Source organism: Diceros bicornis, chromosome 11, assembly GCF_020826845.1.
Source record: "Diceros bicornis minor isolate mBicDic1 chromosome 11, mDicBic1.mat.cur, whole genome shotgun sequence".
NCBI lineage: Eukaryota > Metazoa > Chordata > Mammalia > Perissodactyla > Rhinocerotidae > Diceros > Diceros bicornis.
In genome coordinates this window covers 14397426-14421950 of record NC_080750.1, presented here as the reverse complement: position 1 = coordinate 14421950, position 24525 = coordinate 14397426, and the positions used below count along the sequence as shown (strand labels likewise).

Sequence of the window (24525 nt, the reverse complement as noted above, 5' to 3'; positions counted from 1 at the left end):
GGATTTGCCCGGAGCTAACATCTGTTGCCAATCTTCGTCTTTTTAACTTGAGGAAGAATAGACCTGAGCTAACATCTGTGGCTGATTTCTTCCTCTATTTTGTATGTGGGTCACCGCCACAGCATGGCTGACAAATGGTGTAGGGCTGCACCTGGGATCCAAACCCACAAACCTGGGCCCCTGAAGCAGAGCGTGCAGAACTTTAACCACTTGGCCACGGGGCTGGCCCCAGGATTTAGCTATTTTAACTATTTTAAGGCCCCTGGTGCATCTACCTCTCTCATCTATCTTTGGATTATTTTATCCCAATTATAGTTGTTTTTAAATTACTATTTTGGTTTCATCCTGTGCTTTGGCACTGGAGGCCATCTCAAATCCTCTTTGAGAACAGAGTTTAATGCTGTCATACAAAACACAAAATGACTGCCGGGGGAGGGGAAGGAGGTGAAGCTTCGGGACCATCAGATATTTAGGTAAATGTGGGATTGGGCGCATGGAATCAAAGGCCACTTCTTTAGTCTATGGTATTTATTATTCTATGGTAATAATAAATGACTTCCTCTTTTTTTTTTTTTTTTGGCTGAGGAAGATTGGCCCTGAACTAAGATCCGTGCCCATCTTCCTCTACTTTATGTGAGATGCCGCCACAGCATGGTTTGACAAGCGGTGGGTCGGTGTGCGCCAGGATCCGAGCATGCGAACCCCGGGCTGCTGAAGCTGAGCGCACACACTTAAATGCTTGCGCCACAGGGACGGCCCCCATAAATGACTTCTTCTTGATAGCATCTTACTTATTAGTACTGTATTTGCAAATTAAGTAAATGAACAAATTAAAAACTTTGGTGTAATTTGAATCATGTCACAGTCTCCTAATGGTCCACTAGTCCATTATTGGGCTTTAAGATAAACATAGACATACTCCCCAGAGGGAATAAACCTGCATTGCATTTTTTTTTTTTTATGTAAAGAAAGTACAGGAAAGAGAAAGCTGTGAAATCATGTGGATATAACAACAATTCTCAAAGTAAAAGGAAGAAAGGATATGGACAATCTCTGTTTCATCCATGCTTCTCCCTAAGTAGATGTTTAAAATATTAAACTTTGGTAATGAATGAAAATTAGAAATCAGAAAGTTGGAACAATGAAAATCCTAGAGATGGAAATGGGAGTGCTGCTATTACGAGGTGATGGGTCCTAGGATGGGAAGAGGCAGAGGGACTCAGTGCAGTCCGCAGACTATTGGCATCTGCATCTCCCGGACCTCGTGAGGAAGGACGAGTCTCAAGGCCCACTCCAGACCCATCAAATCAGCATCTGCATTTCAGCAGGAGAGCTGGGTGATTCGTGTGCACGTTATGTTTGAGAAGCACTGGTCTATACCATTCCTGTTCTCAGATCAGAATGTATTCCAACCAAACCAGATTTCACACGTTTTCAGAGGAAAGAGGCCCTCCTGAGAATTGCACAATGTTGTTCTTACCACAACATTTTTGGGTTCTAAAGGACAGAAAAGATGCGTCCTTATACCAGGCCCCTGGGCCATCAAGCACACACCGTCTGTCTGTGGCAGCCATGCCAACAGATGTCCATGATGTCCACCTCGAAAGATTAGAGATCTACTGCCCAACTTTTTAGGTCTAACACAATAACCTATTATAAGTTTAGCACCTCTCAAATTATCAAAAGCATCTATCACTTATTTCCAATTTAGTTTATATTATCTCTTATGAAACAAATTCCATAGATCAGCAACAATAGCCAACTTTATTATTTTCATTTTCATTCGTTCATTACACACCCGCAAAATGTCATGAGCATCAGCGTGGTGTTGGGCTCTGTGGTCAGCATTATAATTGTTGTAGAGATAAAGAAGATGTCCTTTCTATCCCGGAGATCTCAAGAATATGTACAAACAGAATTTACAGTGGTCTTCAATAGAAGTATGAGCATAGAAAAGTGCACAACTAAATTTTCTTGTAGTCGTTGATGCTTGAGTCTTGAAGAGTAAGTAGGAGTTTGCCACCCAGAGAAGCGACAAAGGCATCCTGGCAAAGGCATCCTAGCAAGGAGGTGGCCCGTGCCAAGGCCTGGGGCCCGTGCTGGGAGTGTGAAGCCAAGTGCGGGGAGTTGTAGGCAATGGGTTTGGTAGCGTGAGTAGCGGCTGGAGGGTAAAGGACCTCGTGTGCCATGGGCTTCATCCTCTAGTTCTTGGAAAGCCACTGGACTTTTATTTTTAGCAAAAGAGTGAAACCAATTTTTGTCCGTAAAGGTAACAATGTCTGTTCTGTGCAAAATGATTGAGGAGAGATGTAGGAAATGGATGTGAGCCGTTAGGGGAGATGCAGTAGTACATGGATAATTTAAGGCATTGGCAGTTTGGGTTGAGAAGACAGAACAAATCTGAGAGAGTATGCAGCAGGTTGATTGGCAGGATTCGATGCTTACTAGGACACGAGGATTGGAAAATCGGGTAACACTGAGGTGCCTAGTAACTGGCAGGACTGTGCCGCTGAGGGTATGCTAGCATGTGCTGATTTTCATGCAGCATCTCAGGTAACCCTTCAGCAGCCTTGCCAGGAACTTCTGTTCCATTTCAGTCAACAGACATGGAAACCAAGGCTCAGAGTGGTTACGTTTGCTTAATCTGCCCTTAGTCACAGTGATACAGAGGAATTCTGGCAGAGGAAGGAATGGGGCCCAGATTCAAATTTCAGCCTGACTCCTGAGCCTGGCTTGGAGAGGCCCATGCTGAGCCACTTCACACCGTTGAGGGTTGCATCACAGGGAAAATGGGTCTGGAGCTAATGACTGGCCTTGATGCTTTGGAAAACAACCACCTCTGACTTCCTTGCATAGTCCAGAAATTTCAGGGATTTTTTCTAATGGAAGAGATTTCCAATTACCTTATTCTCTGCTATAAGCTTCTTGAAAGCAATAGAATTAAGCATATATTTATTTAGTGCCTGCTTTGTGCAAGAACCAAAAAAGTCTACGTAGGGGATATAAAGATGAGTAAAAAGCAATTTTTGTCTAAGGGGCACTTACTTGAATAAACTTATATTATGTAAACCTCATGAAGAGCTTTTTTTTTTTTCAGGGACAGGGAAAAATATAAAAATAGCTATCATTCAGGTGAGCTAAGGAAGTACCATAAGAATCAATGTGTCTGGTTTCACCGGAGGATTGTGATTATGCCATATCAGCCCCTGAGGTCCCCCGGGGACTGGCAATAGGCCCTTAATAAACATGCGCTCCCTTCCTGCCAGTGTACGGAGAGAGCTCAGATGACAGCCATCGAAGTAAACACCACACCGCTCCAATCCTATTAAGAATCTCCCCGGAGATTTTATAGCACTCTTTTTTTGGTATCTCACTCTGGAAAGTCAGGAAGCTTCCTTCCTCTGTCAGAACACCTCCTGCTCTTTAAACTGCTCTTGTCAGTTTAATGGCTTTGTCAGATAAGTCTTTATTTTACTGAGCTCCAATCTCCTTCTCTATAATGCTTTGCCAGCCACTGGGACTCGCTGGGCTAGCCAGAGCGCTGCTAATCCCCCTTTCATCTGATAATGGACCTTAAAACATCTGGTGTCACCGCCCATCCCAGCACCCCTAGGTTTGACACTGGTCAGTCGTCCCTCACCTGATGTGAGGGTCCCAGCCTCAGTGAGTCAGTGCCTTCTTCTGGTCCCCGGGGCTTCCCATTGTGTCCCTCTTGGTGGCTGAGGGTTACAGCTAAGGCACAGATGAGGCAGATTCCCGGCTGTGAAGCCCAGTGGACCAAATAGGTCCTTCCCATCAGTCTTCCCCAGTTTCCTCATCTGTGAAAAGTCCTTTCCAGTCCCAACACTCTGATGGCTTACTCCTCTCCATTCAAGTTCTCACTGAAACATCACTTCCTCAGAGCAGCCTTCCTTGACCACTCAGCCTAGAAGGCCTCCTTCCCCCAACCTGCCCCCTGCCATAGGCCCCTCCAGCCTCCTCGCCAGTTTCATTTTCTTCATAGTGCTACCACCTTCTGGAATCATCATATGTAGTCATTTACTTCTTCATCATCTCTCTTACCCACCACAGTGTAAGCTCTGCCAGCATGAGAAGGTCACACGTCTTGTCCATTGCTATATTCCTAGGATCTCAGGCAGTGCCTGGCACAGGGGAAGTGCCCAATAAATATTTGTTGAATCAGTCTGTGATCTCCAAAATTCCATCATGCCTGCTGTTTTCAAAAAGTGTCTGTTGTCCCTGCCTTGTTGATGGGCATCACCTTTTATTACATCACTAGAGGCTGGGTTATAAAAGATTTCTTTGATCAAAACTTTAGGGAAGATGCAGCCCATGTGTTTAACAGACATAGTTGGCAGAATTACCAAAGCGATTTTTAAAACCAGGTTTGTCGTAAGAACCGGAATATCTTTGAACTTGAATAATTTAAATACCTGGTTTTGTTAGTGTGGTGATTAGAACTAAAAGAGCCTTTTGAATTCTGAAGATCCTTTGAGAAAGTAGTACGTATTATGTGAGCTGGATGGAAAGTATATAAAAATTAAAGGTTATTGCTGATGGATGAGTGACGAGATTGATTGCTTTTTAGAATCTTTTGTTCCTGCTCCAGTGTTTTGTTTTAGTCTTAGTTTTATCCTTGCTGTTACTAACAAGCAAAACCAGTAGTGATCTCACTTCAGAAGACAGAATGATTATTCAGTTTGGTCCATCGGTCCATCAGTATTTAGTGAACACTTAATATGCGTTTTACAAAATGTCTGAAAAGATTACTGATTTTTCTCATTTAGAGTATTTGACCTCAAAGCATGGTGTCTGTCCTGTGACCCCGCCAGTCACCTCTTTGCTTTCTGCAGCTTGCTTTTTCCTGTGCGTCACTGAGCTCACCTCCAGCCCCTTCCTTGTCCGCGCTGTGTAGTCCACCTGATTCTCATATTGTCCTACTGCCTTTAGGATTCCTCTCTCAATGGTGCTGCTTCCAGAAAGTGCTGGCAGCATCAGTTATATGACACTGGGCAGGTGTGGGTTCACAGGAAGTTCCACAAGTTTTATTCAGCCTATCTATTTGGACACAGCTTATGAAGAAGTCTGGTCTCTTAGGCCAAATTACAATGTTTTCTTGTCAGATTTTCTTCAACACTTCCATTTCTGTCTCTCTTCGCTTCCTGCTCACTTATCAGGAACAGCCCCTTAGTAGAACTAAAACATGGCCTCGGACTTCTTCCTCCTCTGGGTACTTTTGACACGTTAGTCGGCCTCAAATATTATGCATCCCTTCACTTGAAATATAAGTCAAATAAACAACTTGTGGCGTGTGTGCGTGTGCGTGTGTGTGTATACAATAAGTGTTTGTCCTTCCCCGATGTCTCCCCCACCTTCCCTGTGTCCAGCAGATCCCATTTCCCACCGTGACAATTGAAATCAATACTTTTGTTACTTCTACCCACACATCTTGCACTTGCCCCTTAGCCTGTGCTCCGTTATGTTTCCTTAACATGAAGGAAACACCTTCTTCTTTTCTAATAACTTGTCTAATACAAGAATTAGCTTTTAAAAACTGCATCTAAGATGGCCAGCAATTCCTAAGTTATTTGATGCCACCTGGAAATTCTGCTTGATAATTTCATTTCTTTCTGATTTCTTCCATCTTCCTGTTACTTATGTGTTATCATTTTATCGTGCCTCTGTTCTTATACTCAAGGACTGTAGGAACACAGGTTCCTCTCTTTTCCTCACTTCCTACCTCTGACCCACCTGCACGTTCTGGTGGCCCTGTGTGTAAAACATATCCCAGGTCTCTCCGTTCCTCTCCATCTCTTCCATGAAGTCTAAGCCATCACCACGTCTACCACGGACAACTGCAGTAGCCTTCCTCTGATCTTTTTGCTTTTACAAAGATGAGATCATTTTTTGTTTCTATAATTATCCCTTCTCTAAAATCCATTTTATGCACAATAGACAGAGTTATTCCTAAAAACATGGATCAAATCCTAGGCCTGGTCTGCTTATAGGACTTTACATCACACTCAGAATAGAATCCGAGCTCCTTAATGTGGTTTGCAGAGCTCTATGTGATCTGCCCTTTGCTTTCACTCTCCCCTTTACCCACTCTGTTCCACCCTAATATCCTTTCCTTTCATCAATACCGCAAGCTTAGTGCCACTTTAGGGCCTCTGCATCAGCGGTTTCTCTGCTGGAATACTCTTTCTCCTGACATTTGTTTCACTGGCTTCCTCTTGTTCATATCTCAGAGTAATGTAATGTCTTCCAAAAAACCTTCTCTAAATATTCCAGCTAAAGTGGAATAATTAGTGGCTATCACACACTTTCACACAGGCCTATTTTAATTCTCTGTATAACAATGAATACCCCACCAGTCATGTTTTCTTATTTCTGTATCTGTGTGTGCACTATCCCCCTCACTAGAACATGGCTTCATGAGATCACCACTGTCTCTAGAAGGTGCCTTGCATGTATCAAGGCTCCATTACATATATGTTGAGTAAAAAAATAGTGACTGTACTGACATTATTGGGCTCTGTTGCCTGAGAAAATAAGTTTTGCTTTTATGAGTAGATTATAAATAACTAGGATATTTCATTTGAGCCCTCATATCACCCAGTTCAGTTTCGAGTATGGAAGGAGTGTTTGGAAAATTCTTACTCTCTTGATTTTTAGCTCTTTTGACTATATTTAGTTTTTCATATCTTAAGAAATCTATGGAGTATCTTACTGAAAAGTTCCCTTCTTGCCTAAAATAACTATAAAAATATCAAGTCTATAATTGAGGTACTATAGTCTTAACCTCCATTAAGTCTACAACTCCCCTCTAGTGTCTTAATGATTATTTCCAAGGGAATTAGAATTGGGTTTACTTGCTAATAGAAATTAACATTAATAGTCTTCTGTGCTGTTACCATAGTTGTAGCAAACCCTCTCCCACGGTTAACCTACAATAGTAACTATTAAATACATGAAATGGGTAGACACGTTTCCATAAAAGTAGGTTGGTTTTTCTTCACTTGTATCCTTAGCCTCTTCTTTCTTGTCTTAGAATTAGATACAGAGGAGCCCAAATTGCAGTGTGTATCCTTGAGAGCTGAGTTTCTGTCTTAGCTGCCAGCTTTCATAAGAGATATGATAAGCTAACCCTAGACTCTCGGGGGTTCACAGAGAGGGTACCATGGACAACACCTGGGCCAACAAGCCATCAACATGGATGGTGCTCCTGCCTACAGTGGAGGTGTCTCGACTCTCTGTCTGTGATCCTTCCACTGAACCTGCTTCCTAACCTTGAGGGCAGCAGGGGAGGGAAATTCTGTGCGGAAAAGAGAAATAGTGCAAATAGTGATCTTTGAAAAAGTAGCCTGTCTTGAGGAAAGACTTGAACTTGCCTCCATACTCTTTCCCTGTGGTCTTACCATGTGTTATGAAACTTTAGGGGCCCTCTTAGAATTCTTCCCAGGGATTTCAGCAGTTGCTAGGAAACCGGCTGTAAACCATTAGGCAATTATCTTTTAGCTTTCTAAGTTTTATAAAGGTAGATTTTGCTTCTACAAACCTTCACAATTAGTTCCCCACTGATCTCTCTTTATCCCTATGTAACAATATTTTCTTCCTCCCTATTCACTAAACCGTACCTACCTCGAGGAGAGAGGATGTCGTGTATTGCTGGCACATCATTCAGTGTCTGGCACACAGAAGGTGCTCAATGGACATTTTTTTAACTCCCACTGATGCACTTCTACTTCTGTGCCTCAGCTCCATGACCTCCCCGCCTCCATCTCCCTTCCCCAAATCTAGTTCTTTCTTCTCTCCTTATCCTACTTCCTCTCTGAGTACTGCTCTGTCTTCACCAACTCTTGGTGATTCTTCACACCAACTCTGTTCCACACTTATTATCCCGAGCCACCCTTTTCCTCCTGGTGTGTTACCTTATATTGCAGGGTACTTTTGTGCATGATTAATGTCCACTCAACTCGATTGTAAACAGCAGAACAGAATGGGTCCACGTTAAATATCTTTGTACTTGGAGTGTATTTTTAGGATGTTACACACAGCAGGAGTTCGGTATTTGTTGACCATGACAATTTGTGTCTTACCTTCTAGGCTGATATGTGCTGTTGCTAGATGTTCCTGGCATGCTGCCATGTCCCATCTTAGCTACATTTCAGTAGAGGATGGGGTGTGCAGTTTGTTAACTGCTTTGGGGGACATTGCACAGGAAGTCATTTTCATTTTGTTGCAGATCAACAGGAAATAAGGCTTAGTTGCCAAACTAAAGTAAGAAAAGCAACCAAGTATATTATTCCTCCCTCAGGGGCCTTCATTATTCCAGGAATCATTAGCTTCTCCTAAGATAGTGGAAGTTATCCCAGCTATCTCAGTTACACACACAGAGGAAACTTTGATAGGAGGAAGATATTCAGTATTTTGTTCCAGTTTTACTTTGCATTATCTTCTAAATTGCTTTTGAATTTATCATATCTTCTAATCACCTATTAGATGCATTTTAGGAGATCTACTCCATTCTTTACTGAAATGATCTGGCTTCCTGGATCAAAGACTTCTCCTATCTATAGTGCATTTATTTTGGCCATTTCTATTGTTTGTTATTCTTTTTATTGGCATTAATGATGATGGGAATACAGGGTTACTGACTTTAAGATCTGATCCTCTTTCAAGCTGTTCTTATTCTGTAGGCTTGGCCAACTTTTAAAATTAGAATGCCCTAGCCTTGGCCCCGCCATGAACTGCACACCATGAGGATCAGAGGGGAGGGGATGACAGAATGGAAACTTTATTCCAATCTTTGGCATGTTTTAATTTTACATGGCTTTTTCATACTAATTTAATTTCCTTCCAGAATGAAAGTTGGCAGTCATTTAGAGACGTGGTGGAGGAGGTTGGAATCATTGCAGCTGAAATGCATGCAAGGGTCCCTAATCCATAGATTATTGACATAATGAACTCTAAAACCCTTAATAATCATTCCACTGTGTAATGACAGCCTGCATTTAGAGAGCTTTACCCCTTGGATTCTGTGCCTACTCTGCCTGAGCTTTGTTGGGCTGTGGGAGTTAGCGTATCGCAGTGTACCCTACAGTTATTTCGGAATAAGAACGCACCTAGCACGTGCCAGCGACCGCTCCTTAGGGCAGACCAGGAGCCCTTTACTTCCCACTGCTTCATGTCACCCTTTTCCAATATGGAAACATACCAAACCACAATATGCTCTATTTCCCTCAAATTTTCAACCACAGCAGAGGGTATTTCTATATTTATAAGAATGACCAACTAATTTCAGTTAACATTTTCATTATTTGCAAAAGACAACAAAACAAAACAGCTTCTGGGAGTTCAGCTTTTTTATTGCTCAGTTTCTGCTTAAGGGAACCTACATGTCCAAGCTGGGCGTTTGTGACCGACATGGGGGCCATTCCCCCAACCAAGGCTGCCTTTTTTTCTTTACAGCTAGGTCAGATGCTTCAGATTTATTATCAGATGCGGCATGGATGATTCAACCAAAAACAAATGCCCTCGAGTGTAAAAATAGAAGTTAAAAGACTAAATATTTGCATTTGAAAAGAAAAAGAAAATAACAGAAATCTCTGTGGCGGACCATTCCTTGAAATGATCCTCCCTAAATTATAATCATGCACTTTCCACTCTCTGTAATTAAACGTTAGATTTCATTTATTCCAGATGCATTTGCCTCAAGTAAATTCAGAATGCCCGTCCTTCTTTTTGGTCATCGTAAATTTATTTCATGTTTGTGGCCTACACGGGATTGGGCACATTAGATACTTTTTAAGTGAATCTTAATAACGCTATGAGTTTTTTAAATTGTATCCTGTATATGGCAATTTATACTGATGAATCTGATCTTATTCAGATTTGTAACATCTAATGTCTCTAAGAGCTTGATGACATTTTTTTACAAATACATCCACATGTTTCTGCAAGGAACTTATGGGACCTGGGTGGTTGGTGGTAGAGGGATGGAGGAATTTGTTTTCATCATATTACTCACAGTAGGTAGAGCTGTGGGCTGCTGTTCTGAGGAATCTGGAGTGCTGAGAGAGGCCACAATGCCTTTAGTTTATTTGACACCTCTAGTCAGAGAGCCTTGGACAGTTAAACGAAAACCTGAAAGAACTTTTTGTTTATCAGATTTGCAAATTTCTTACATGAGTGAGATAACTAAACAGCAGTCTATAAATATTACAGGCAAGCTCATTAGTGGTTTAAATATTTTCATACTTTCAAGACAAGATTCTCAATTAGGACTTGTGGTTAAAGCCATTTAATATAATATATATTTTTCCCCCAAAGCCCCAGTAGATAATTGTATGTCATAGTTGCACATCCTTCTAGTTGCTGTTATGTGGGACGCGGCCTCAGCATGGCTGGAGAAGCGGTGCGTCGGTGCGCGCTCGGGATCCGAACCCTGGCCGCCAGCAGCAGAGCGCGCACACTTAACCACTAAGCCACGGGGCCAGCCCTAAAGCCATTTAATATATTTTTTAAAGTAGCAAAAAGTTAAACAGATTTATTTATAATCGTTGTTTACACAATTTCAATAAATTTTTGTTTTCACTAAATGAGCCAGTGGTTTAACCAAGATAGTAAATTGACTAACTGACCTTATGTAATTGAGGATAAATTTTGCAAAATGACAGTAGTGGAACTGCTGTAGACATCCTGGGGCAAGTTTTATTTGCTTTTAGGCATAATGTGTTTTTGTGGTGATGGAAGTCATCCTGGGTGTTTAGTTGATACATTGGTAAATTATTCAAGCTCCCTTTCATTTTTCTTTCTTTCTTTTTCTTTTTTTTGCTTACCATTGGACCATTTAACAATTTTCAAGCATTTCCAGAGTTTGTAGGAAAAGGATATACCAGGTCAGTTTGACCATTTACTTTACACCAAAGGCTTTGTAGAATAAAAAGTTCAAATCAATGCTGAAAATAAAGTCTTAGAACTATTTATATGTTCTCAGTTATTCATCATCTGCTCTGCTCCCTACCCCTGATGGAACAATAACAATGCTTCATTTTCCTTCATTGGCATTTTCTTTAAAACTGGTCTTCGGTTCATCCCACACAGTCCATCCTCCTCCACTTTCCTGTGTGGGTTGAGGGAGCAGAGAGCCCAGCAGAGAAGGTGAAGCAGACGAGTGGGATAAGCAGCCCCGGTCACCATAGTCCTAAAACGTTCAAAGAAAACTCCTCTCCACTCTTCCTGAGCCATAGTGTTTACCCGCTTATCAGAGAGGGAGTAGCAAATATAAAAATAAATTTTTCTGTGTAAAAGTTTCTTCTTTTAGAACCACTGCTCATTTACCTCTACTGTAACATCACCTAACTGAACTCATAATGCTTCTAAATAATTTGACCTTAAATATATGTACGTGTGTGTGTATGTATCACATCAACTAATTATATTTAAAGTTTTTTACTTTTCAGTGCCCACACCTCTCTCTGCCTTTGTAAGTACAGAACACATGGTTAATCTTTGGACAATTGTGTTTCAAAAACAATTTCTCTTTTTAATCTTGGACACATTGGCATTCTAAAGGGTAAAACTATCTCACATCACCAATAATCTAGATTATTAATCATTGAGATTAAAGATTGAGGTGTATCAAATCATTAGGTCCTTCTTCCTTTCTCTCTTTAGATTTGACAGGATCTCAAGGTGTATGCCAAATATGAAGAAGGCCTCTGACAACATGAACGATATCAGAGTTTTCTATTAGCATCTATATTCGTGATTCATCAGAACTTTTCAGCTGAAACCGTCAAAGTCAATCTTGTCAGTGATAGGATAACACCACCTTGTTTTTCTGGGCTGTGAATAATTGTGCAACCAAGGTGGTTGATCTGCCTAGCAAAACAAAAATGTTTGGAATCATCCAGCAACTTTTGACTTCTGTTGGAACTAGACCCTTGATTGTAGAAAGATAGCAAGATTTCTTGTACAGACACGTTTCCGACGTTATCCACCAGATGCCCATGACAACAGAAATACTGCTGAAAGAGAAATTCTGAGAATCGTTATTTAATTTAAACTTTGTCGAGATAAGCTCTGGATACCTAGACGTAACAAAAAGAGGTGAGAGGAAAATTTATGCCATTAGAGGGCACTTTTGTAATCTTAGAAGAAAAGTCTTTTCTTATAGACTGGCTCACCCAAGGCTTACTCTTAAGAAGAATGTATTTCAGTTATTTATTTAAGGTGGCTAATTCTTAAGCTGAATGCCTGAGAGACAACAGTTTTTTGGTAGGAGAAAAATCTATAAAACCTTAAAACTACCCTTTAAACAATATTTAAGTAAGGCTTTAAATTTGAATCAGTGAATATAAATTGTAAAAATATGCACAATATGTCTGCATAATAATTTTTTGATTAGCTATATTCAATGCTCCTTTTAAATACATTTTGTTAAAAAACTTCTGCCTGTAACCTGATCAAATTGAACAAAATGAACTGTCCCAAAGAACTGAGTACGTTTTTTGCCAACAATAGAGGAATGTTATTAAATAACATTTTGAAAACTATAATCCTACAGGATATAAAGTCATGTGTTTTGAGATCATGCTAATTTTTTTCAGTTTTATTGAGAAATAATTGACATACTTCACTGTATAAGTGTAAGGTTACAGCATGATAGCTTGATTTACACATATTGTGAAATGATTACCACAGTAGGTTCAGCTAACATCCATCTTCTCATATAGATACAATAAAAAGGAAAGAAAAAAGGGATCATACTCATTTTAAACACTTTTCTGAAAAGTATCTGTTTTGCTCATAGTTGATGTGGCAATTAAAATGGTTAGAATTGTTTCAGAAACAAAAAGTGTGATGTGATAGAATTTTAGCTGGGGAAATATGATTTTTTTTTTTTTTTTTTTTTTTTTTTTGTGAGGAGATCAGCCCTGTGCTAACATCCGCCAATCCTCCTCTTTTTTTGCTGAGGAAGACGGCCCTGGGCTAACATCTGTGCCCATCTTCCTCCGCTTTATATGGGACGCCGCCACAGCATGGCTTGCCAAGCAGTGTGTCGGTGCGCGCCAGGGATCCGAACCAGCGAACCCCGGGCCGCCGCAGCGGAGCGCGCGCACTTAACCACTTGCGCCACCGGGTCGGCCCCTATGATATTTTTTGTAAAGAAAGCAAAACATAATTTTGCTGAGTCTATTCCCTATTGGTGGTAATCTAAATAAAAATGTCTACCTGATCTAGTAAGGTAGATAAGCCAGTAAAGTAATTTAATAAGTAAAAGCTAGTGTCAAGAACTGTGAAGTTTAGGGTTTTACCCTACTTGCAAGCTAACTAGTGAGCCTGCCATAGTTTCATGGATGCTAGATGGCACGAGACCCCTGGGTCAGAGACAAAGGACTTTATTACTCAGAGCAATAACAGAATCCACAGTATCATCATTTTCTCCCACTGCCTCCCTGACCCCCAATTCCCATAGGATGATGCGAAGAGGACCGATGGCACCAGCCCATATGGTGGGGTTTATCACCAGAGAGGAGCCCTGAGCGTAAGGAACCCAGATCTTTTACAATGGGTAGTAATCATGCCTGCTTTTCACTCCAGAGGCTTTATCTTCCAAGGCTGTTCACTACACAAACATCCTTGAAAAGATAATCGGGAACAAAGGCAGGCAGTTCTTCTGCTCTCAAGATATGCAAAAACAAGTGCAGAGACCCATGGAGAATTGTCTCTCAACACTTACTCGGCATAATCCCATCATCTGAAGTTGTTCACTTGACTAAATATTAAATTTCTAAGTAGCTGATGTGGGGAATATATGATAATCATATTTACCACATTTTTACAGTCTCTCATGATAAATGGTTCATATTTCTCACACTATATTGTTTTCAGTGTATGATCTTACCTGTCCATGCCTCAGTGTGATCATTTTTGAAACGAAAAAAGCGATAATGCCTACATCATAGGGTTGTTGCTAGCATTGCGTGAGATGATATATATAAAGCACCTAGAAGAGTGCCTGGCGTGCAGCATGTACAGAACAAAATTTACTAATGTTGTTATTAACTCAAGATTCCTCTCTTATCATTAGCTGATTTCATAAAGAGAAAGTTCTTCCCACGGGCAGCTGAGGATGCTGGGAAAATTCCCACCAATCATAACTAGGTAGCTCTCTAACTCTTGGGCTGACCTAAATATCCCAAATTTCCCAGGGCATTGGGCAGCTCATCCTGCTCAATGGTACATGGTACTGTGCGACTGACAGCTTTCTGTGCAAACACGGGGCCTGATGGGGTGAGGCTGCCCGTGAGTGGTTCTAGGGCAAATACGTGCAGCATCTCGCTCAAGCGCTGCCGTGGCATGTCTGCTCTCAGTTCCTAATAAGTGTGGAAAGCCAAGTTCTAACCATTTCTAAAGAGACATATTTTATTGTCTGGTCTCTTCTGCTCTCAGGAGGCAAAGCTTCAGGGATGTTACTACAAAGTAAACTGAATATGTTTTGTTATGCTGAAATAATAAGTATTTTTTAACCGGGGCAGCATATCAAATTCCATTCAGATCTTCCATTTCTGTTAGCTACAGGAGGAAGGGCATCAGAGGGGAGGGATTCAGGGCTGTGAGTGGAGGTCCCATCCAGTTTAGTCCACCACGTTCCTATTTGTTTCAAATAGGTTCCCTGATTTTTGATTTTGATCCGTCCAGGCATCCTGTGTAGATGTGACGTTGTCTGCTGTTAGTAACTCACGTGAGCTCCTGCTGTTTCCCCAGCTTCCCTTGGATTTCACCTTGACAGTCGTCTGGATGTCTGAGGGACAGATTATTCAATGAACCTTGAGGAGGCCTCGTCTTCTTCCTAAACGGCTAGCTAGGTGGCAAGAGGAGTTTGGTATTCAGTCTCAGAATCATCACTCATTTTCAGAGTTGAGAGAGTTTTAGACATCATCTCTCCAAACCCTTCAGAAAATTGAGGTCCAGAGTGGTTAAGTCAATTGCCTAAGTTTACACATCTAATTAGGAACTGAAACTGAAAAGTCAAGGTTCTTAGCTCTCAGTGAAGTTTTCCTTCAATTACAATACAATTGAGAAATGAGGGTGGGAAATCCGAGCCTCCTGTGAGAAGTTATTAGGGCCTTCTTGAGAGAGAGTATAAAGGATAAACGTTTGGGCTCTGCAGTCAGATGCACGTGGATTTATATCCTTTCTCTGCTTATGTAAAAGGAGGTTTGTTCTTACATAAGAATCGTACCTACTTCACAATGTTCTTGTGAGGACTAAGTGCAATAATGCAGTTAGTGAAGTCAGCCCCATGGTTTGTACATAGGAACTCTCAATTACTGCAGATATTTTATATGGAAAACTGCAGAACACATGGCAGAGAAAACTGTCAAAAAAAAGAGAAGTTAAATGAACGTTTTGAGTAAGCTCACTGTGAAGAAACTGCTTCTCACACTCTCATAAAAAAGAAAAGCTTATTCTCTTCAAAAGATTTTCAGTTGTATGAATCTATCTTTGATAGAACTCAAAGAAAGATAAAATTAAAGTCAAATGATGGTTTAAGTAGAGGTGACCTCATAGCTATAGTAATGACTATTTAGAAATAAAACTGGCATTTACTTTATTTCAAATTATCACAAATATTTGCATTTGACTTTTTCACTATTTAAGGTACTTAAATGTAAAAACACTATATTTCCCTAATGCTTGAATTCCCTGATGTGTGTTGTCAAAGAGGTAAGGGAAACAACTCCTTACATCATTCTGTCTGTGAGGAAAAAAGGCACCAAGTCCTCAGAGGAAGCAAAGCCTTTCACTAATGCTTGACATGAAAAGATCTTGCCTACTTGAGGCTTCCTGTTGGGGATGCTGAGACAGGCAGAAGATGGTGTCCTTGCAACATCCCTCCAGCAAAGTGCAGTAGAGGACAATCCGTAATTATTTAGAGGATCTTTGATGAAAGTCAGTGATGAACATCAAAATGTAACTCAATGAAAATACTCTGTTGGAGTTGAAAATACATAACTCTGCTGGAGGTGAAGACAAATGACCTAACTATACAACTTTCCAATGGTCTTACTTGATCCAAGAGTGGGAATCCAAGCCCACTTTCTAATATGGTAAAAGTTTATATATAAATGTTGTGTTGAAGAGCCTGGTTATCTATAATAATTAGGCATTGGCGAACAACTCACCTTGTGATTTTGGACAAATTACTCAACCTATCAGAAAGTTAAATCTCTCTTTATAATCTCTAAAAATCTCTGCTTTATGAAAATCTGATTTTAGGAATAAGAATAATACTATACATGTATAATCCTTAGTCAAACTTCAAGGAAGAATAAACATAATTGTGCAGTGGTAATTTTCTGTCTCTCAGTGAGTGTCTGTGACATATGTTATGGTTCAAGCTTTGAGACCTTTGTATACAGATATCTACAATGACCGTATTGGCTTCTGCCATAATGAAGTGGGGATTTTCTCTGAATACCCAGGGAAATAATGCACCAAGAGTCCTTTGGTTTCAAAATCTTTTGAATATCTGAACTTCAAGACCATGTGCATGTATCTAAAATACATAATACAGCTCTACTTTCTGTCAAAACTAAAATAGTGTTAACCCTTTAGAAAGTTTGCAGCTTGCCCAGTGTCTGCCTGCAGAACTAACCTAAGCGTGCATTTCTGTTGCCCCAGGATGGTGCCTCTCCACTGGTGTCTGCTGTGGCTGCTGTTACCACTCAGCTCAAGGACTCAGAAGTTACCCACTAGAGATGAGGAACTTTTTCAGATGCAGATCCGGGACAAGGCATTTTTTCATGATTCGTCAGTAATTCCAGATGGAGCTGAAATTAGCAGTTATCTCTTTAGAGACACACCTAAAAGGTATTCTTCCTTTAGTACTTTATCAATAAGCTCATAAAAGATGCCTTTAAAAAAGAAAGTAATCTTTTAGACTTAGTTTAGAAAATGTGCAATCAGCCTCTGAATAGCATTGTCTATTTTCTCTATGTAAGAAAAAAAATGGTGGTGCAACTTCCAAACATAAAATTTGAGGCTCTTTGATTCTTGCCGATTTTGATCTCATTTTGGGTGGAGAGGGCAATCTTTGCATTTCTTACATTTTGGAATGATTGTTTTCTTCAGGACAGTAGGAAATTTCTAAGAAAGACTCTGTAAGATTAAAATGAAATTGAGTACATGTGATTCTTCAAGGGTTTGTGCTGTCTTATAAAAATAATATTTCTTTGACCAATAGGATCAGATTCTGAGAGAATCAAACCAAATAGTCATAAATATTGACACTGTTCATTTACCTTTACTCCAGCATCAACAAATTGGGCTCACATAATGCTTCTAAATATTTTGACCTTTAAAAATTACATACAAATCATATAAATAAATATATGTATATATAGCATATAAACTAATTGTATTACTTACTTTTCAATGCCCAAACCTCTCTCTACCATATTTTAAAAACAATTTCTCCTTTTAACCTGGGATACATTGGCATTCCAAAGGATAAAACCATGTCACATCATCAATAATCCATTTTCCAAAGATTGAGCTGTGTCAAGTCATTAGGTCATTTTTCTCCTGTCACTTCAGCTTTGATGGGCAGTACTAATGGAAGATAGTGCATCCCTTCTGCGTAATGGCCCAGTCTTCTTACCATCTGGTCAGTCTGAATGATAGCAGGTGATCAGTTTTCCTATTTTGACTGACATGACATATTGTTTGGGTATCATTTCAGCCCAACCTGAATGAAATTATTTGTTTGAATGAATGTAATAGATTAGGAACTGACTTATCAGTAATATATAAAATAATTATGAATCTTTCAATGACATTCAGTTTATAGCATTGACATAACTTATGTCAATGACAGTTCAGTTATGTCATTTCAGTGACATAAGAGTGAAGGCACAAAATGCAAGGATGATTCCATTGAAAGAACTCAGTGTCCTCGTACTCACTATGCTCACTCTGTGAAAACAGGAAAGGGCATAGGAGGCAGTCCTAATAATTCAAATGTCTTCAATATCAGCTGAATTCTTGCTGAACACATTTTGCTTTTCATATTATTTTCTCTCTTGAAATTTTTGAATGAATTGAAATTTTTCTTTAAAAATTACTGTGATTTCCCAAAAGCACTTGTGCACTGCTTTGCAGTGTATTTTTAAATACAGTATTCCACATCATGTAATCATATCATTGAATCAAATATTCTAGTCTCTTAAAAATTAAATAAGTTTTGGGGCTGGCCTGGTGGCGCAGTGGTTAAGTGTGTGTGCTCTGCTCCAGTGGCCCAGGGTTCGCCGGTTCAGATCCCAGGCATGCACCAATGAGCCTCCTGTCAAGCCACGCTGTAGCGGCGTCCCATATAAAGTAGAGGAAGATGGGCACGGATGTTAGCCCAGAGCCAATCTTCCTCCGCAAAAAAGAAGAGGATTGGCATGGGATGTTAGCTCACGGCTGATCTTCCTCACACACACAAAAAAAATAATAAATTTTAGTTCTAAAAGTTGTCTTAAAAATTACATTTTTTTCTTTGAAACCACGTGTTTTTATTACAAGACATTTGAAAACAGTCAGCACATACTCCTTTCCTTCCTCTGATTTTCTTTCGTTTGTTTGTTCATGCTTTCTTTTTTTCCACAAATAATGATTGAGGGCTTTGATATTTACATTTGGATGAAATGTTAAGTTACACTAGTTAAGTAAAGAATTGCAGCCACAATAGAAACATCATTTCTAGAGCTGAAATATGCAATGAGAGGCACACTTAGACATTGTTGATATTACAGCTGAAGATGAAATTCCAGATAAAGTTTGGCCACAGTCGATATCAAAGACAACAAATTCATTAATTATGCCTATGTTTATACGTAAATTCCAAAGTCTAAATAGTTCACAGAGTGTTTATCCTTCAGCTTTGGCATTATAATTTGGAGCATATTCATCTCATTTCTGCCTCCCTCACTAGCCAGTAAATACCTGCAGCACACAGCGCAGGCCCCATCATCTCTGACTGCTGCCCTCTCCACGAGTGCTCTGCGCATGGTAGACAATAAATGTTTGTCAGATCGTTAAACTTTGTTCAGATTATCTTTTATCCCTAATCATAAGTGCTTCCATATGAAAATGTTGACTTAGAGGAACGCCCTGCTGTTTTATGTGTATAATGATTACCTTGTGGAATGCAATGGTTTTATTTGTCATTGGTTACTTATGGCCTATATTTTAAGTTAATAAGACAGAGTTGCTTACTTTGGGAAATAAACTACTTTCTTGTTTGAAATGAGAATAGAAGGTGATAGATGAACTTGCACATTGATTTCTGCTTCAGCATTGGTTAGCTCTGCTACCCACATAAAAACCAAAAGCAAATAAAAACAAAAGTTTTGAATATTTTTTTGCTTACTTGAAGTCAAATAAATTATTTTGTCATACTCATTTCTTTGTGATTTAGATAGGCTCGGTTGTGTGTATGTGGTTAATATCTCCCATGCAACCTGGCCAAAGGAACAAAGTTTTACTCTCCAAAAAGTGGACTGAATTGAAAATTAAACCATCTGACACCTGTCTTTCGGATGCTTATGATACATGAAATTTCCATACAGTAAACAATTCAATCATCTAGTTATTTTGTCTGGATGATTGTCTAACTTTACTATTCTATGAACAAGTTGTTTTTGCTTTTATAGAGTCTTTATTTGTCCTCCCAGAGCCGTATCTCCACCCTCCATCTCCTCATTCATCTTTGAATAGTGAGGGGGGAAAGTACATATATTTCCATTTCGGATTCTGTATCTTCAGATAGAAACAGACTCTAGGTGTAAGTGTGCTCAGGCTAGAACAATAAGGTTGGTGTTAGAGTTCTTCAGTTTTATTCATTCATTTAGTAATTCAGTCATTAAAAAATGTTTACCAAGTACCTACTACATGCAAAAATCTGTGCTAAATGCTGGAACTACAAGGACATGGGAAAACGATCTCTAAGTGGGCCCTTGTGGGGAAAATGACATTAATCAAATAATAATATAAATATATAGTTACAAATTGCAATAAATGCCCAAAGTAAAAAGTATAGGTAACTCTGAGTGTGTGTAAGAGAACCTGATCCAGAATGAGGAGTCAGAAAAGGTATCCCTGCAGAAGTGACGTTTAAATATTAGTAAGGGCAAAGGGGTGTATTTCAGACAGAGAAAACAACATCTCAGTGGCTCTAAGACGGGGTAGGGTCTGGGAACTAGAGAAGCCCTTTGTGGTTTGAGCACAGAAAGCAAAAGGGACAGTGACATGACAGTGAGATAGGCAGGGGCCCCACCACTGAGGAAGTTTTAGACTCGGTGAACAATTAAGGACTTTCCCCAAAAACTAAAATCTAAACCTATTCATTAATGCATTCAACACATGTTTATTAAGAATTTTCTTAGTGTCTAAGTTTTCATCAATGAACCAAAAGCTCTGCCCTCTTGTAGCTTTCATTCTAGTTGGGGGAGATGAAAACGTAAAAACATAAACAAAGGAATATCTAGTATGTCAGGTAGTGATAAGTGCTTTGGAGAAAAATTAAGAGGGGTGAAAGAGAGCTTCCTGGGTAGGAAGGTGATCTTTGACATAAGCAGTGAGAGTAGGTCTGTGGCAAGACGGGGCTTGAGTAGAGAGCTGAGGAAGTGATGGGGCGAACAGGGTCACCTGGAGGATGAGCGCCTCAGGTGGAGGAACAGCAAGGGCACAGGCCCTGAGGCACCAGTGCGCCCTAGATGTTCCAAAGATGGCAAGGAGCTGCGTAAAGGAGGGAGAGAGCAGCAGGAGGCGAGTTTAGAGATTTGGTTGGGGACCGACATCATTGCAAGTTCTATGGCTCTTGCTCTGAATGAAAGGAGAAGCTCTTAGAGTGTTTGGAGCGGCAGGGAGTGTTCTGACTTGGGTATAAAAGGATCACATCACCTGGAAGGGGGTCCATAAATGAAGGGGGTCAAAGTGGAAACAAGGAGACCAGTCAGAAGGCGATGGCAATGCTCAGGCAAGAAAGAATGGTGGCTTGGATCAGGTGGCAACAGGGAAAGTGGAACAAAGTGACGGATTCTTGGGAGCCAAAGGTGGAGCCAAAAATATCTGCTGATTCAGTGTATGCGGAGTGGAAGAGAGAGAAAAAGTCAGGAATGACTCTAAAATGTTTGTCCTGAGCAACTGGAAGGTTGGGGTTGGCATTTACTGAGAAGAGACAGACAGCAGGAGAAGCTGATTTGGGGAAGAGAATCAGAACTTTGGATTAGATACCTTAAGTGTGAAATTCTCAATAATATCTAAGTGAAGATGGCAAGAAGATAGTCGTATCTAAAATTTAGGTAACAGTTCAGGCTGACAATTGAAATTTGGGAGTTGTTGACATACAAGAGGTTAAAGCCATGAGCCTGGGTGAGATCGCACAGGGAATGAGCATAGTTAGAGAAGAGATATGCGAGCACAGACCGTCCTTCACTCCGTGGGTTAGAGGTTGGGAGGTGAGAAGGAAGCGCAGAGGAGACTGATGGAGTAGAGGGCTATCGGGGGCAGTTTGGAGAGGCTGTTGGTGATGGATATGGAGAGGATGGAGAGGAAAGAGACACCCAGGAGGTACAATCTACAGGAGGTAAAACTTGCTTATTCTTTGCCGTGGAACCAGTGAGTAACTCTGGGCTCGCTAGACCTGACACCACTGTTTCCTCATTTGCAAGATTATAGGCTTTGAAAAATAATTAAATGAAACCATCTAAGTTATTCAGAATAAGAATATATAGCATTGTTACAGTGAGGCAATATTTTTATTCTCCTTAAAGTCTTTTGAGTCATCATAAAAAAAATCTGAAAGGATAGCATAGAGCAGAATGTTTTGATTTTTTGAAATTTGTTTTAAAAATCACCAGATAATTTAATTCAACATAAAATCTTGTAACCACAGACACTTTGGGACCAATTCAACTGACCCCATCTTATCAACAGAGTAATTGAGTGATTTTTCAGGAACTGAGATCCCTTGTCCAGTTCACCAGCCCATCAACTGGGCCTGCGCAAATGCCCGATAAGTGACCTTGTTGATGTCAAAGAGCTAAAGACTCCACCCTCAGATCATACTAACACCACCACTTTGTGAACATGCATCCTATGAAGAACAGAAGCTTGTCTATGCTTGCACAGATCATCAATTACCTCACTTCTCCTTACCTCCAATCATCTATCTCCACATTTCAGACCGCCCTGCCCTTCATCCCATAAATTTTGCCCCAAGCCCAGGGTGGGGAGACAGATCTGAGAGCATATGACTCTGTCTCCTTACAGATCAATTTAGCAATAAAGCTGATTTCTTTTCCCAAAAGCTGATGCTGTAATAATTGGGTTTTTTATGCACGTTGGGCAACAGAATCCCAATTTTGTGCAGTAACAATCTTAGTGACAGAGAAATGGGTCTTTCCACTGACTAACACAGTGATCTTCACTTTTTAAAAACGTTTCACAAATGGTGATTAAATACCTCTATCCAAAAAGATATGGAGTAGTAAAGCTGTGAATAAAGTCACTATGTAAAAACATGAATACAGGGTTATTTTGCCAGAGACCAACATGCATTTTAGAATTACAATGCTGTGAAAATGATCTTTTGAAATAGTTGGTGATGATGTTACAGTGCCCTCAGGGTAACTTACAAATTTGTCACCAAATTTATGGAAAACACAGCACCTGGAGGGCAACATAGATGGAAATTCCTCTTGGTTGTGACTTACTTTGCAGTGGCAGGGCCTATGGTAAATAACACCCCAAAACCAGTAAATGTTGATTCTTAACTCAAATAATACCCAAATAAGACGTTTTGGTTCAACGTCTTTATATTGTTTCACACTGTGTTGATGGTAAATCTGGTTGCATAATTACCTGGTTGGGCTATGGGACTTCCACAGATAATGCTGAAAGTATCGTGATTTGTGTCAAACAGCTAGTTTTATTCTCTGTTAAAGGAATAAAAATTAAACCAAGTGATTTTTCCAGTCAGTCATGATTGTAAGTGTTAGAATGAATTATCTCAGTCTGAGTGGTCCATGTTCCCACAGGTACTTCTTCATGGTTGAGGAAGACAATACTCCGTTATCAGTCACGGTGACTCCCTGCGATGCACCTTTAGAGTGGAAGCTGGGCCTCCAGGAGCTGCCCGAAGAGGCAAGCGGGGAAGGCTCAGGTAAGCAGGGTGACAGATGTGGCCCTGGACCTCTACATGGATGGCTAAAAGGCTCATGAAACATACAGCGCTCTGTTAGTAAGGAAAATCAGCATAGACGCATAGGTGAAGTGGGAATTTTGTGATGGAGATGAGGGAAATGGGGGATGGCATCAGATGACAGTGATCTTGGTAAAATAACAGGTTAGGAGAGACGGGTGTGGGGACTGAGGAGCAAGGAAAAGACAAGAGGTTTGGATTAGCTTCTCTGGCTGTGGTTTGCAGTCTTGCTTGAATATTGGAATCACCACTGGGGGCTTTAAATACTATCGATGTCTGCATTCTACCCTCAGAGGTTCTGATTTAATTGCCCTGAAGTGTAGTCTGGACATTGGGACTGTTAAAAGGTGCCCCCAGGAGATTCTGATATACAGCCAAGGTTACAAACCTCTCATCTCTGGGGAGTAAAGTGTGGAAACAGAGAGAAGCAAAGGGCATTCAGCACCACTAGAAGTCCAGGAGGAGAAGACAGTCAGTAGGAGGAGTGAGTTACACCTTTAAGAAGATGTAGGTGGTGGAAAGCAAATAACAAGCTACCAGGAAATGAGAAGAGTCTGTCTGAGGCCCTGGAGTGATGCTGCTCCCTTTAAGGGGCAAAGACATCATAGTTTAAAGGTGAAGGCTTGACCATGGGTGCCAAGCAAAGGGTGCTAGCAAGCTGTGATACTCACAGTGATGAAGGGAACCCTGTCATTAGGAAAACGTTGACAGTGCATAGGGGGAGTGATGAGACTGAGATGGAGAAGATGAATAGTCACATGATGATTGTGTTAATCTCGTGGTTTAGGAATATGAAATCCTATATACCTCACTCTCAATCTGCAGAGACAAGCTGGAAAAGGTTCATTCCCACTTTGGCTACCCAGTCCTCTCCAGGGCCTCTAACCTTAAACCTACACACAGATGTATGTGTGATATCTGATATGAACACTAACAGAAGATGGAAAAAATCAGTTTGGTTTCAATACTTCCCCTACATTACTCCTGGACACATGTTCTATACATTGAAAATTAGGTCTCTACTGGTGCTTTACATTCTATATATTAATGAGATTGCCCAGTCCTACTAGTAAAAGTGAAATCAGTGAAATGGCTGGCCAGTCAAAATGCAAACCGACAGAATCCTTTCGATAAGCAGATTGACAGTAGGGATTAATCTCTAAAAGGTTTGCAGTCATTGACCTAAAAATTCCACTAACTGGAGTCTGTCCTGAAGAAAGAACTTAAAATCAGAAAAGCCTTACACATATATAAGAGCATTATTT

The 24525-nt window shown here is 40.3% G+C and overlaps 1 protein-coding gene across 1 annotated transcript in view; it reads left to right on the top strand.

Moving 5' to 3' along the window:
• The window catches only part of NDNF (neuron derived neurotrophic factor), a 38235-nt gene that overhangs the window by 11425 nt on the left and 2285 nt on the right, over positions 1-24525 (top strand). The window contains exons 2-3 of the mRNA XM_058549764.1: positions 16696-16884; positions 23097-23221. Coding sequence (XP_058405747.1) covers positions 16697-16884; positions 23097-23221 — 313 coding nt within the window. The 5' untranslated portion in view covers position 16696. The remainder of the gene's footprint in view (positions 1-16695; positions 16885-23096; positions 23222-24525) is intronic.